Raw genomic sequence first — 14571 nt, forward strand, 5'->3', positions numbered from 1 at the left:
ATGAAAATCAAACAAGAACAACATGAAGAGACTGATGAACTGCACGGTAAAATAATGCATTAGAGTCTGGCATGGAACTTTAGAAAGTTTTACTCTATTCTGTCTTTTTTCCCTCTTCCCTACAGAGAGGCTGTCAGCAATTTTCTCACTGCTCTCAGTTTGCAAAGAAAAAGCAGGAATCAACAACAGGTTCCCCACCCTGCTCTATCAGGCAATATTTGGGCTGCACTTCGAATTGCTCTGTCTATGATGGACCAGCCAGAACTATTTCAAGCTGCCAATGTGGGTGATCTAGACATTCTCTTAAGAGCTTTTAATCTAGAGCCGTAATAAAAAGTATCCACAAATTGACTAAATTGTATTAGGAAACAGAACTTTTTTAATACTCATCCCAAAATGACCACATTTTCCAACAGATCATGACTGTAGATCAATAGAGGAATTATTTCAGATATTATTCAAAAAGGAAAAGTTCAAAAGCACAAAAATACTGTAAATAAATTCAAATTCAAATGATTGAAATGAGCTGTGGTAATCTGACAAAGCCCTGAATTAGATGAAATAGGAATTTCTGAAGAACCTTCATCCCATGCAAGCTATATCTTTCTATATATACACAGCTTTACAAAAAAATGTATACTAAGAACAAACCTAGATAATGGCTATTGCACATTAGAACAGCAAGCAGTGCATCCAAGGAACCTGCTTAGTAGCTCGTTGCACTATGCTGGCCCCACTTTGCCCCACAATGGGGATTCCCTATCCTTTGATTTCTTTGATGAAAATTCTTCTCAAGGTCCGTTTTTAACACAGCTCTGAAAGTAGATGCATGTAAAATGGATGTGTTTTGTTTTGGACATATCTATTAGCTGGCAACCAGTTTTTGCTTCCAAAGGTACCTCAATTAATTTGGGCCCAGTTCTGCAGGATTATAAACCATGTGCAATGTCAGGAGGAACATTGTCCATGGAGGTCTATGGGATGAGGTCGGGTACCAGTGTGGAGGCCGAGTGTTGCCAGCAGAAGGGGCAATTTGCACTAGAATTGTTACTGTTCAAACCAGCTGTCCTTGATCTCGGACAGAGTCTGTTTGCTTCAAAGGAGCTCATGGCAGGGTCTGCACCTATCTGTGTACTTATGCACTTTAATCTTTCTTTTTGTAAAATAGTGCTATGCTTTTATTTTTATTACCAACAACAGAATGTACAGGATGGCCTTGTTGGCATAGAGGACCAACTATCATTTCCTGAAATGTAACGAGAGGGTTTTCAATATTCTTATGTTTAGAGAGATGCAAATACAGTATAAACTGCATTAACAACTAGAAAGATTATTCTATTATGCATCCATCAGGTACTATACATATACATGCATGTGCATGCACATACATGTTGTATGCAAATGATGTCATTTCAGAACATAAAAAGCCACAGATCTTTATTGCAAATAAAGAAAAATCTTCATAGGGGTTACTGCCTGCAGACCATGCTCAAGGGAAAACTTTCCCTGAAGAAATTGGTCTATATAGTGCTTGTAGGATTGAGACCAAGACTTGATCCTGCTATTATGACAAACAGTAGCAAGAGTCTCTGTGACCTCCAGGAGAGCAGAGTAAATCCTTATATAACACCATATATGTGTAGCTACTTACAAATGTGTATATAAACACACCATCTTAATTTTCCCTGATTGGATGAATGGGGAACAGTGTTGGGGCAGTACATTTCCACATGATGAATGGATTGATTGGCTACAATCAAACACATTTAGCTCAGGGTGAATGCATCAATCAAAGAAGGAATAGAAATTTTTAGGAGGTGATTTTCAGTTGCTGATATTTTTAATGTTTTTCCAAAATAGTGAGAGAGAAAAAGTGTAATTAGATGGCTACTGTGCTGACCTGTGGTCAGGAATTTAATGGAATGGAATGTGGTAAAGTGGGACAAATGGCACATTTCTTATAAACAACACTAAAAGAAAAATCCAGCTCAACCAGATAAAAAAGAAATCCAACTGCACAGATCACAGAGAAAGAAGCTCTGTGGGAGTTGGACAGTTTCACCAGTACAAACCTTAAGTTTCTTGCAGCTGTCTGTTATTTTCAGCAACCACTTAAAGGAAAATTCCATGTAAGACAGTGTAATCACTGCATCTAATCACCATCTATAGTCTGTTAAATACAAAGAATTGATAGTCATTAAAAAATAAAAGGCTTACCCCTCACTCTCCCCCACAGATCAGAGATGCTGAAACAGCTACAGAAATTTTTCATGAGTGTTTTATTAATTAATTGTCTACATCTATATTCCTGTTTATCTATCGTTCCATAACTGATTCCTGCAGCTTTCTCTAAGGATGGGGTATGGGACTGACTGGGAATGTCACTTTAGCTAAGTGGGCTGCTGTATTCATATCTGCTGACAACAGTTTGCTCTTTTGCTTTGACAGCGATGTGTGATGACAGCTCTTTATTGATAAGGCAGAGCAGAAGGTGCGGTGCAATTGAATCTGGGAAGTGATAAGAGAGAAGGGAAGCAGTTTTGAGAAGAGGCTGTAAAGCAAAGGCATATGTGCTTAGATTTTGCTTGATGCCCTGCCATCATACAAGTTTCTCTAGAATATCCTCTATGCTGTGGTGCAGGATAATCGGTGCTTACCCAGAGGAATTAGCTGTTCAGGAACTTTATTATTATATCTTTAAATTAAAAAACCAGATATTTTTATATCTGCAAATTAAAAAAAAATAAGTACTTGATTTCCCAGAGTCAGAATGACAAAGGGCATTTGATACCCATGGCAGTTCACCAAACATCATCTTCAGCCTATGGACGAGTAACACAGCAGTTGTTAGGAAAACCTAATGCAACTCCAAGCCTCTCCAAAAAGAACAGACTAAGTAGGAAGTAGCTTTTAGTTTATCCTGAGATGCACTGCTCCAAACTACACTCATCTGCTGATGCATGTCCACACCCATGGGATTAGTACGAGCTGTCTGTGTAACCTGCAGACAAATCACAGGGGCTGAACTCTGCCTCCCAAGGGGAGGCTCAGGCCTCTGGGTCAGTCAAGAGCACTGCAGTTCTGCTGCACAGAACAGGGGCTTCAAAGCCTGTCCAAAGAGATGGTGCACACCCTTGAAGATTATCCCAGCTGTTCTCTCCTCTTGTAGCCAGCCTATGGCAAGTTAACCACGTACCACTGACCGAGACACTGCGAGAGGGGAAGGATAAACCAGGGAGACTTCAAGGGGCCAGTGGCACATCTCCTCACACAGCTCTGCCCTAGTCAGTGTGGGAGAGCAGCTGGAGACTGAGCTCACCTCTCTCTAACAGGTCAGACTCAGCAGCTCTTGGGACTTCTGGGGACTTCTTTAGTATCCTGGCCTTTACTGTTCTCCTTTAGCCCCCACTGCCAAGCACTGTCAGTGCAACAGACAGGATTAGATCTGACCTCCCCACAGCATTCCTTAAATATTCAGGGGCAAGCACGTATATTTGCCTGAAACAGCAAGAGGAAAAGTGTGGAGGCTGCAGCATATTAACAACCTGAACAGAAAACTCATCTACTTGTACTTCTAACCAAGCATGAGGTGGGATAAATAAGGCGGGTGCTAAACAGTAGCAGATTGAGCCTGAGAGTGAGAGACAGCAAATCTGGGTCCTCTTCTCAGTGCTCCCTGTGAGCTCGACCAAGTCAAAACCTCCTGCCATCCATGACACCCAGGTGTGCAAGGAAGGGAGATGGGAAATAACAGTCATTGCATGTGGTGGCACTGTGTGTGAGCAGGGGAGTGGTGCTGTCCCACAGACGGCATGGATGAGGTCACCACTCACCTGGAGAGGAAGGTAACACACAAACACAAGGTTGCCCAGGTCTAAGGAAGCAGTTTCACACACAGACTAGCAGCTTCAGCAGAGAAGAGACTCAGACATTTCAGGATAACAACTGCACGCATCTATGGGGTGAGGCCAAATCAGAGTGCTGCAATGGTGTATCACCATCTCTCCCACCTCTGTTTCTTGTTCTTGTTACTCCCCTCTTTTTCCAGAGGTGATTTATCACTGCCAGGTAACTGATTCCAAGTTTTTGAGTCTTTTTTCTATTTTATATTTCATGCAATTAAAAAACATTTTCCTAACCCCCAGCTTAGGACTGTCCTTGTCCTTTCTCTCTGCAAAGCTTTAAGAATATTTGTGACCTAGAAGCCTGATCCATAAAGCTGCCGAGCACTGGAACCCTGGAGCCTTCACAGGAGAGCTCAGCACTTTGCATGATCAGCTCATGTGCAGGTATTCAGTGACCAGGCAAGGGCTGGCTCTGGTACCACTGCACGTGCTGAACAGGCACTGGAATCATGGGGATTATTTATGGAGGGAGGCTTTGCAATGAAGGCAAAAGGCTCATTTCTGGCTGATCCCATTAAACTGTAATGACCACAGAAACTTTGTGGGGACAGGCTTACGTCAGCTTGAAGAACTGATTTGATCTTTAGGTACACAGATATACACACCTGTATCTAACGGTATTTTGTTATGATCTGATAAATCATAGCACTTGTAAAAATATCGAAGGGGAGGTTCAAATGACACAAAACCTCATGTGACAATATTGCATGCAGCTATATTAACCAATAACCACTCTGAAGTATTAACCCAATGCATGTAGTAATGCTACCTGAGCATGGGTTTACAGAATGCATGCAGGAGGCCTACACATAGGGTATTTTCAAACTACTGATTGGTATCTTCTATGGAATATTTTAAAAGTACTTTGCGTCTGCCAAACTCAAATCTGAGTTGTTCATATTATTTGGAAGAGGCTAGACCAAAAGCAGAGCCCTTTTAAAATCCCATCCTTAGAAATCACTTTGTGTTGTGGATTTCATGTTTGCTTCAAGTGTTTAATTAATAACAGACATCTGTAGTAACAGTTTTTGCAGATGTGTTTTAGTATCCTCTCAAGAATTAAAAAAGCCAAATTTGCACAGCTTTCACAGGGAAGCTGGATGTTTGGATTTTCACATTTTCTTCTCTAGTCTAAACCCCACAGCACAAACTAGAGAAAAAGATTCCAAGAATCAGTGAAAAACCTGTTGTCTCAGTCTGCACTCTCTTACCATGGCCAGGTTTTTCAAACTTGCCCAGTAGCTCTGAAAACAGCTCAGTGTTCAATGTCCTATTTGAAATATGTAGATGTAAAACTTCACAAGATCTGAACATCTGCTACCTCCAGCTGAAGACACTTAACTCATCTGAAACCTCAGCATATGGAGTTAAGCTAATAAACCAAATTTAGAAAACCTGGGCCTGAAAAGGAGGACCCTGACAACACCAACGGAGCAACCAGGTGATCCCAGAAACATCCATAGAGCATGGGCCCCCAGGACACAAAAGCCACCATGGCAGAAATAATAACTGATACAACTACTGGCAGACATTGTCTGTTAGAGCCAGTGAGAAATGGAGCAAAACGTAAATTGGTTGTAGATCTCTTTTGCCCAAACTTGCATCTGCAAAATGAGACATATTAGTTATTTCGCATGAATAACCTGCACAGTTGAAAAAAATGTGATTTCTGGTCACCAGTGTTGTCAGCTTAGCAGTCTGTACAGTGAATTTATGTAATAAATGTTTATAATATGCCAAGTATTCACAGACAAAAACAATAAGACAAAATGCACTGCACGTTGTGAAAAAAAACGGTGGATATGCAATACAGTATTATCTACTATTCAAACCTTACCTAGGCTAGAAGTCAGATTCCTTCATTATAGTTCTACTGGTTTTGGACTGGTGAAATAAATCAGAAAAAAGAAGTGCCAGGCATAAAGAGATCACTGACACTTTGAACAAACCTAGGCAAAGTGAAAAACAGGCATGTCACAGAATCCCGGGAAGTTTCAGAGCCTCAGCCCACAAAGTAACAGGCATTCAACAAGGGAGAGAGACAGAAGGAATCTAAATTTTCCTAAATTTGCTGTAACTTTACAAATGCTTGCATATGTGACAGCCCATTGAGCAAGCTTGCATGGTCAAGACTTGATGTGCTTTGATCTTTTTTCCCCTTCTACCTTTACAGAATGCCATCAACATTGGCTAAACCTTTAATTTGAATAGCCTTTTTAATATCAGTAAGCTATTGTAAATTCAGAAAAATGAAAGAAATTTATAAATATATTTTATATATCAGAGTATAACATATCTAGAGTAAAATAAAACTATATAGTTTTGAGAGGCATTCTGTGTGGCTTCCTCTGTACGCTGTAAACTGTTTGAAAAAAACCTTTGCAATCTTGCATCAGTTCTTTTGGCTTTATTTTTAAGCCAACATACGGGAAAGAAGAGATTATAGGGTTGGCAGATACTTTCACCCGGGCCATCTGAAGAGCCCTGCTGCTGCACAGCCCTGCCCTGCTCACTTCCCTGCCGGTGTGAGGGGGAAGTGTGGCAGGTGCCAGGCCTGGCAGGGCGGGCGGTGGGTGCGGAGGTGGGAGCTCAGCCCGACACCTGAATGTTTACATTCCGTTACCAAGGCTCATATTGACCCAGATTAAGAATCTGAATGTAAGAACATAACGGGGTAAAAGATCAGTTTCTTACTACAGGTAGCTCTGCCTCTGTATACTTAGTGCATTATCAGCTGTGTATAATATTAAACACAGACCTTTAGTTTACTGATGCTTTAATTTGGTGTTTCCTTGCACTGCTGTTTAAAAATAACTTATTTCCTCAAAAAAAAAAAAAAGAACTATGTGCATACTGGATGTGTTAAATTTATTAAGGTCATAGATGACTATTTGCAGAGCACCACACTTGATGTAGTATTTTTGTACTGTAATGGAAGCATGCCTTCCTTGGGTTCTTTTCCACATATTAAATTGTATTTATTTACCTGTATTTATAACTGTGCGATTTTTAAATATGTTTTAAAAATAAACTTTGTCTGTGGCTTCAAATATTTCAAAATCTCTTTTCAATTTGAGAATGGTCTTGACTACAATTACATGAACTGAAAGGAGGGATCTACATCTCCAACTGAAAGAAGATTTTTTCAATGAGGTCTTCTGTCCTATTGTTTGCAAAGTGAACATGTTTCTCTGCTTAAAAATTAAGCCCAGAATATGCTTTTGTTCTCATTTTTCATAAATTCATTGCTACTCTGAGGTAGAGTTATTTTTAGAATTTATTTTTATTTCAACATGTTGATCAATTATATTTACAGCTGGAATTTATTTCAGCTGAAGCCTGGCCCAAAAGCTTTTGCACAAACAGTCCATATGAAGAAAATGGGAAAAAAGTAGATCAGAATTTTTCCTGAAGACCATGCAACAATTAAACCAGAAGTAATAATATCACAAAACAATCCTTATGAAAAAAAACAAACCCAACTTTCAGTGACTGAAATCACTACTAAAGCAATTTCCCAAACACCATAGTAGGAGTTTGCTATCGGCATTTTTCAGTTTTGGCTTTCACAGGATGAGGCAAAGGAGCTGATAAGGATGATACCATTCCTACTCTATGCTTTTCCTATGAGACACCAACGTAAGCACAGACATGAGGGACAAAAATTCCTGTATGATGTTGTGGACAGAAAAGCTGGGGGCTGTGGACAGCTTGGGGGGCTGTGACAGGACAAAGCAGGACCACATCAGCAAGGATCTGAAGGCTGACACTCTCCATGAACATGTAGGTTGCTCCAGGAAAAAGAACTAGAAGATAGAGCCACAGCAAAAATAAAGCTGTCTGAATATGGCTTTAACCAGAACCCTCCACTAAAGGAGAAAAGGGAAGAGACATTAAAAACACACTAAGGCTTAGGATGAAAGTAATTGTGGGCTCTTGACACTGGTGTGTTTTGCCAGGAGATACAAAGGTTAGTTTAGTTCTTGCTGCTCAAATGTACCAACAAAGCAGCAACAGGAATACCCATGAGCTACATGCTCTGTAAGGAACCCAGATCAGGAACACAGCACTGTCATCCTGAAGCCAAAGACAGTGGTTGGGAGAAAAGCATTAGTACCAAATACACATAAAAAACTGCTCAAAAAGTCAGGGAAGGATACTGGTGAAGACATCTGAAAACACAATCACCCACTCCACACCAGCTGTCAGTCATGCAGTATCTGTCTTCAATAATTTTATGGCATTTGTCTTCCACCACAGCTGTCAGTGCCTCCCTTATTCAAGTTAAGCCTGTAGTACACCTGAGGGACAGAGGTGTTACTTCCCGCTTTAGTGAGGGAGAGAAGAGTGTGGTAACTTGTGAATTATCCAATACCACCTCCCACAAACAGTCTGTAAAAGCTAGCAAGTACAAATCCTACACAGGGAATTCTTGGATGAAGTCTGAACAGAGCCCTTCAGCTTGCACAAGGAGCCACTCTCCCACCTCTGCCAGCTGCTACAAGTGGTGTGAACGGTGTGGTGTGACTTGCCATGGTCACAAAGGACATCTGTCATAGAAAAGAGACCAAAACAGATCATTAAATTTGGATTTCAGAAGCTGAACCAACTTTACATTTCTTATCATTCAACATGTCACATGTCCTCTATTTCCACATCAGGAAGTGTCACTCAGAGCCTGGCAGATTTACCTCTTTTACCTCTCCTCCAGTTCCTGGTTTCATGATCCTATAAAAAGTAGAAATGCTTGTCATCCTCACTCTTCTTTTTTGGCCTATTCTTGCACCTACCAGACTCCCAGTGGTCACATTGCTATGTAAAGTCCTTACACGTGAGGAAAACAGATGCACCCAGGAGTCACAAGAAATCAAGACTCTCATGAACCTCTCTGTTCCCTCTGCATGTTATTTTTTTTAAGTAAAACACCAGAAGTGATCATAAAGAATAAGAAAAGAGGTAGAATCAAAGCACATTCAGTCTATTCCTCTTCAGACAGGAAAGAAAGAAGCAAGAATCCACACAGTCACCAGATGTGAGAATATTTCTTTTTAATTTAAAACAGTTGCAACAATGTCATTCACAACCTTTCTCATCTTGGACAAATACTCTCCAAAAAGTTAACAGTGCTTCAAGCAAACAACTCTGAGTGGTGCAAAGTAAACCAGGACAGACACTTCCAGGATACAACAGTAAAACCACTGAAGAGTGAGTAGAAATCAGACACTGATCTCAGCCATTAAAGTAGGAAGGGTGATGGGGAAAACAATAAAATGTCCAGTTACATATTTTGCATAGTCTTTCAATGCATGAAAGCAGCAAAGAGGATAAAAATGGCTGCTGCCAGAATGGAGAACAAAAGGAATGAATTGGAGAGGCTTTTAAAGCAATCTAATGAGCTCTGGTTGCACCAATATTCCAAATGTGTTCTGTGGCCCAGTGGAGGCTGCCTGAAGCAAAGAACTGGGCTGAGGCTGGTTTCTGTTCCACTAAAGTGAGTCAGAGGTAATGTCACTGAACCCAGTAGAGTTTCAAGTGATGGGAGTTCAGAAACATCTGCACTTGTTGTAAAACCGTAGCTCTGAATAAATTAATTTTTATTCTAAACAAGTAGAAGTTGTTGAGTTTTTCTTCCTTCCAATTTCCTAACCTAAATGTATCATACATGGAAGTAAAAATTAGTCTGAGAAATAAGAGAATTATTCACTGCCAAGTCCTGGCTTGCCGTAATTCTCAGGTTAGATTGTCTCAAACAGCTCACAGTGATTTTTCTTCCTCCATCTCTTTTTTTGCAAGAAGCCCTCAGCACACTGAACTCCCCAGCAGCTCTTCCACCACCCAGACACAGGGAGTGTGCCCAGGTTGTGTACTGAGGTCTGGCCCAGCACAACTCAGCACATGTAAATTTTAGCAGCCAAAGCCTGATAAATTATTCAGTACGGGCTGTTTGAGTGTGGTTTCTGCATGCCGTAGTTTAAAAAACAAAACAAAAAAGAAGAAACCACCAAAACAAACTCCTCTCCCCCACCTTAGGCTGAAGAGTCAGGAGTTTACATCCTGTTCCTCCAGATTCAAGATGTTCTTCACACATATCCCATCACAAAAGGCAGACAACTTAACCAGCAATTTGAAAAAGAAGGGAAGCCACTGCTTTGGGAGAGAATAAAATAATGCCTCAAACAGCTGACCGAAGAATTTCTAACACATTTCTAACTGCTAAATTTCAGAAGTCCTGTAAGCCCTTCCTCTAAACTGCTCCCTGCACTCCTGACCAGCTCAGTGGTTTTGGGAGGGCAGAACACAAGTCATGAACTAAAAAGAACTTACAGGAGCTGAGCTGCTACAGTTCCCTTACACAGCCAGCCAAGGGTTCTCCCCTTTCAGTTACTATTTCCAGTTTATCTCCTCCCAGCCTTCCAAGTGTGCCTTGTGACATCAGGCAGTCCCACAGCCATTACAGTTTAAGGATGCACCAGAAAAATAGTTTGCAATAGTCCAAGCTCCATTCTTGATCCTACAAGACCAGCCATGCTTCCAGTTTAATAATGAACATGGGAATTACTCTGTTGGCCTTTATTTACCCAACGTTTCTAAATAAAAAGGCAGTGGCCACCAGATCTTGTTAGTTTATAAATAGCCCTTTAAGTTCATGAGGCAAGAGGGAAGCTGTTGTGCTGAACTTCCTTGGAATATAATTGTGAATGAAAAAAAAAAAGCAAAACATTTGTTTTTTTAAAAGGGGGAAAAATAAAAAGGCCTTTTCTCCTTTTTCTACTACCAGAATGAAAAAACATGTAGGTATAGGAAGTTTTGCTCTTTCACTTTAAATAGACGATGTATCACTGCATAATTTGCTGATCCCATTTTCAGATCTGCCATTTTCTGGTGAAGTATACAACTATCTAAAACATGGAAGAAGGAAAAAAATTACTGGCAGCTTTTATTTCATCCAGAACTGGTGGCTCAATAATTACAAGGCAGCTGAATCTCACAGGGGACACTTATTAATATGCTAGGACACCATGATTCTGTGTCAATAAGAGCACTAAGTGCTGGGAGCTTCCCAGCATTAGGCACCTTTACACTGTACAGAATTATTGCACTGGAATTTCTCTCCAAATCTTTTAAGATCAAAAACTGATTAAAAAAACAACAGTGTTTTTTGGCTCTGCGTGAGGCTTTATGATCAGAGGGAGAACTATTTTCCCCCAAACACTGGGAAAAAAATGAAATACCCTACTCGTACCTAGACATTTAATTTGGGTTCTCTTCTGTAGTGTGTAGCTGCCTGAATTTTTGCTATTAAAGTTGTAGGAACTGACTGCAGAGAAAATGTAATTACACTTCCTTGGTTCTCCTCCACTTCATAAGGAAGAGGGTTTTTTGACTGTTGCAATTTATTTTGAGGGCTCAGTAACATTGTACAAGGCAACTCCAGCAACAGTCTCTAAGCAGTGGCCAACACTGTGAACCTTTGGGGTATTTTTTGGAATCATGAAAGGTTTCACACTCATCATTGTAATTTTTCTAGAATTAGTGTTTTCAAATATAACTTAAAAGCCCACATATATATTCTTCATTGTAAAACAAACTGAAATAACACCAAAAAAACAAAAACAGACAGGAAAGGCCAGCCCCTACCTACCCACCCCTTAAACCATGCCAGAGACATCAAACACCTTTCAGAAGGTGTCTGTGGAAGAGATCAGATTATTGGTGTGTTTGCAAGTTTTAAGAAAGCTGAAATACCAATTCAAGGTTTTTTTGTTCTTGTTGGGTTTTGTTGTTTGGTTCTTTTAAGGGGAGAGAGAGGGGCAAATCAATAAATCAGCAATTCTACTAAGCAATTTCAACCCACCCTCCACCCCCCTCACAGAGCAAACTTTCACTGTGAATACTTCGTCAGGGAGTTGATTTCAGCTGGATTATGAGTTGTCTAGATGCAAGTTTCCCAGACGTAAATATAACAGGACATTAAACCCTTCCTTACCTCCTCCATATGAAAACCAAATTTAAATAATAGCCTTGCCTTTCCTGAGAGTATGTGTTTAATTTCATAGTCAGGAAGTCTGCTTCTTTTAGCCATCTGTAGTCCTGTATCTGTTGGAAGAACTTGCAAAATGAACAGTCAAGAGAAGATGAAGAAATCTATGTCTGCAAAAATAAAATCTATTATTTCTCTTTGGCAGAAAATGTACTGGGCACTGATAGGAGATTGCTTTTATCTCCATTAGGCTCTTAGACTTATGCATCAAAAAGGCAAATCAAAATATTATACCACTGAATTTCAACAGACATAACTTTAGTTGACTTTTCTCACTGCACTGTAAATAACCTCTGAAGTAAGATCTGCTTTGAAGAACAGTCACAGACCCTCTCCCTCCAACTTTTATATGATTTTCACAAGTGGTCTGGGCTTTGGTTGAAAACACTGGCTTCCAGTTACCAAAGACGCCAATGTTTGTTTGTGGTTTTCAACAGATGCATGGACAGATCAGGCAGGAGCTGGGATGAACTCAGCTATTTTTGTTCAATACTGAAGCTTCCACTTTCTCCCCACACTCCCTGCAAACTCCACCAGTAATCTGCATGGCCTTTAAGGTGTATAAATTTAAAACAATGTACTACACAGCACCTAATAGAAATTTCCCGTCTAACATTTAAGGCGGCATCAAATGACTGTTTTTAAATACACTATAAACATCCCATGTTTTCTTTTGCTTTTTGGCAGTCCAAGGGTTAGGGGTCTTTTGTTGGTTTTAGATTTTTTTTTTTTTTATTGTACGCTTTTTTGGGCAGGTTAAAAAGGCTTATGGCTTCTTAAGGCCAGGAAATAGATTTGAGGTCTAACTTGCTATCCTATGGTAAAAATAAATGTAGCCCAGGTCTTTGGGAGGTCGTTCTGAGGCACAGACTCTGAGGTCGTTGTAGATCACCCATCTGAAAGGAAAAAAAAAGATGGATCACACTCTGTGTGTATGAAAATCATCACTAGTTTATCAGGGACTTCTCAGACACAAACTTCAAAGAGCTTAAAATCTAAAATTAGACAAGAATAAAAAATCAGAGAAACAGCTAAAGTAGAGTGTTGGTAGAGCCAGGAAATGAAAAGGAAGGGGGAAATGAAGAGGCATGTCTTGTTACAGTTCAAATGAAGAAAAATCAGGGATTCCCAATGCCAGATAATGGGAGTGTATCAAAATCACAGCCCAGATCAGCACCACGGTACCAGCAATACTAGTATCAGCCCATAGTTTGATGGCTTTCTATCAGTGGGGAACAAAAAGAAGAGGGGGACAGCTCAGATAAACTAAGCCAGATACAGAACCAATGCCCCAAACTGAAGAAATTTGTAACAGCAAGCACAGGAGAGCCAATGGTACATTTCAGCCCAGACCTCAGTGGAATCAGAGCTGACTCACATCTACAATCTGTAACAGATTTCACTTCTTTGTTGGGAAATGTATAGATGGTAAAACACGTGTTGTCTGCCGTGAGCACACTCTGCACTGTAGAGATTCATGCCTCAAACCAAGCATTTGCTTATCCCTGTGTGAGTCTCCCAGTTGCACCCACCTTCCTTCCTTCTTGAGATGACAAACATAGTGGCCACTCATCGTGGATGTTCCCATGTGGCTGATGAACCCAAACAGCTCATATCCTGTTTTAAGAAGTACAAATGGTATCATAAGGTTTTTATTCCTAACAATGAAATATGACTCCAGGGGAAATGTTCTTTCTAATACTGGAGAATCAGCTGAGCACTCCTAACTCACACTCTGCACCCCCAAACAGAGTTTCTGTTAGCACCGCAGCATACTCTCACTCTACCTATTGGTCAGGTTCACTGTCAAACATCAGATTCACTGTCAAACATCAAACCAATCCTAATCAAACCCACACAGACCTGTGCACACACCAGGGCTGTGATCACAGCCCCTACCAGGAAAGAAAACAGCAGATTCATTCCCAGTTCACAGACAGCATCACAGAAAGTGCCAGATATGGAGTTCATTCTGCACACAAATTAGCCATGTCTGTAAGTGTGATCACAGATCCCCTAAAAATCAAATAAAATCCAGAAGTTTATATTTTAGCAGTCGATAAAAGAAAGGACAGGAAAGAAACCTCTTCCTTTAACACAAGGACAATTTTTGTGCCTAAAGTCCCTGGGGAACTCAGCATTAGTTCTTCATCCCCACCCATTCATGCCATTCACCCAAATTACCACCAAAAGTGAAAGGGTACCTTTTTTCATTGCATAAGGACATGGGCCTGGATTTTGGTGGAGAGGGCTTTCTGGAGCCATTTTACAGAATCATGTTGGTTATCAGGATTTCAGGCAATCAGTAAAAGGTCTCAGTCTATAAAGGCTAAGTACCACAAAAATTAATTATTCCAAATCTTTTTTTTTAACCTAACAATAATCAGTGTTTCCCATGTCTCCAAAAGAATTAAGGTTGATATTTATAATGCTAATATAACAGTAGCAACCACAGAAACAAAAATAAAATTGTCTGTTAATTTTTTTTTCATAAGACCTTTACATTCAAGAACAGAGGTAGAAGTTTAAAACATACTACAGTTTTTAGAACTGGTCACTAAAGGCCCTTCAAAAAATGTTATGTGTTATCCTTATGTTAGCACCACCACTGAGCTTTTGTACTTC

At 40.2% G+C, this 14571-nt stretch overlaps 2 protein-coding genes across 5 annotated transcripts in view; one reads left to right on the forward strand and one right to left on the reverse strand.

The window, feature by feature from the left end:
- PEX5L (peroxisomal biogenesis factor 5 like) overlaps positions 1–6957 on the forward strand; it is a 105823-nt gene extending 98866 nt beyond the window's left edge. For all 4 annotated transcript variants that reach the window (XM_027647138.1, XM_027647139.1, XM_027647140.1 and 1 more), the window contains one exon: positions 126–6957. In XM_027647138.1, coding sequence (XP_027502939.1) covers positions 126–330 — 205 coding nt within the window. In that variant the 3' untranslated portion in view covers positions 331–6957. The remainder of the gene's footprint in view (positions 1–125) is intronic.
- Positions 1–14571, reverse strand: part of USP13 (ubiquitin specific peptidase 13) — a 61502-nt gene that overhangs the window by 2155 nt on the left and 44776 nt on the right. The window contains exons 20-22 of the mRNA XM_027647137.1: positions 13479–13563; positions 11777–12842; positions 3340–3346 (exon numbers count right to left, since the gene is read on the reverse strand). Of these exons, the coding sequence (XP_027502938.1) occupies positions 12749–12842; positions 13479–13563 (179 nt within the window). The 3' untranslated portion in view covers positions 3340–3346; positions 11777–12748. The remainder of the gene's footprint in view (positions 1–3339; positions 3347–11776; positions 12843–13478; positions 13564–14571) is intronic.

This window comes from Corapipo altera, unplaced genomic scaffold (genome assembly GCF_003945725.1).
Source record: "Corapipo altera isolate COAL_440 unplaced genomic scaffold, ASM394572v1 113, whole genome shotgun sequence".
NCBI classification, from domain to species: Eukaryota; Metazoa; Chordata; class Aves; order Passeriformes; family Pipridae; genus Corapipo; species Corapipo altera.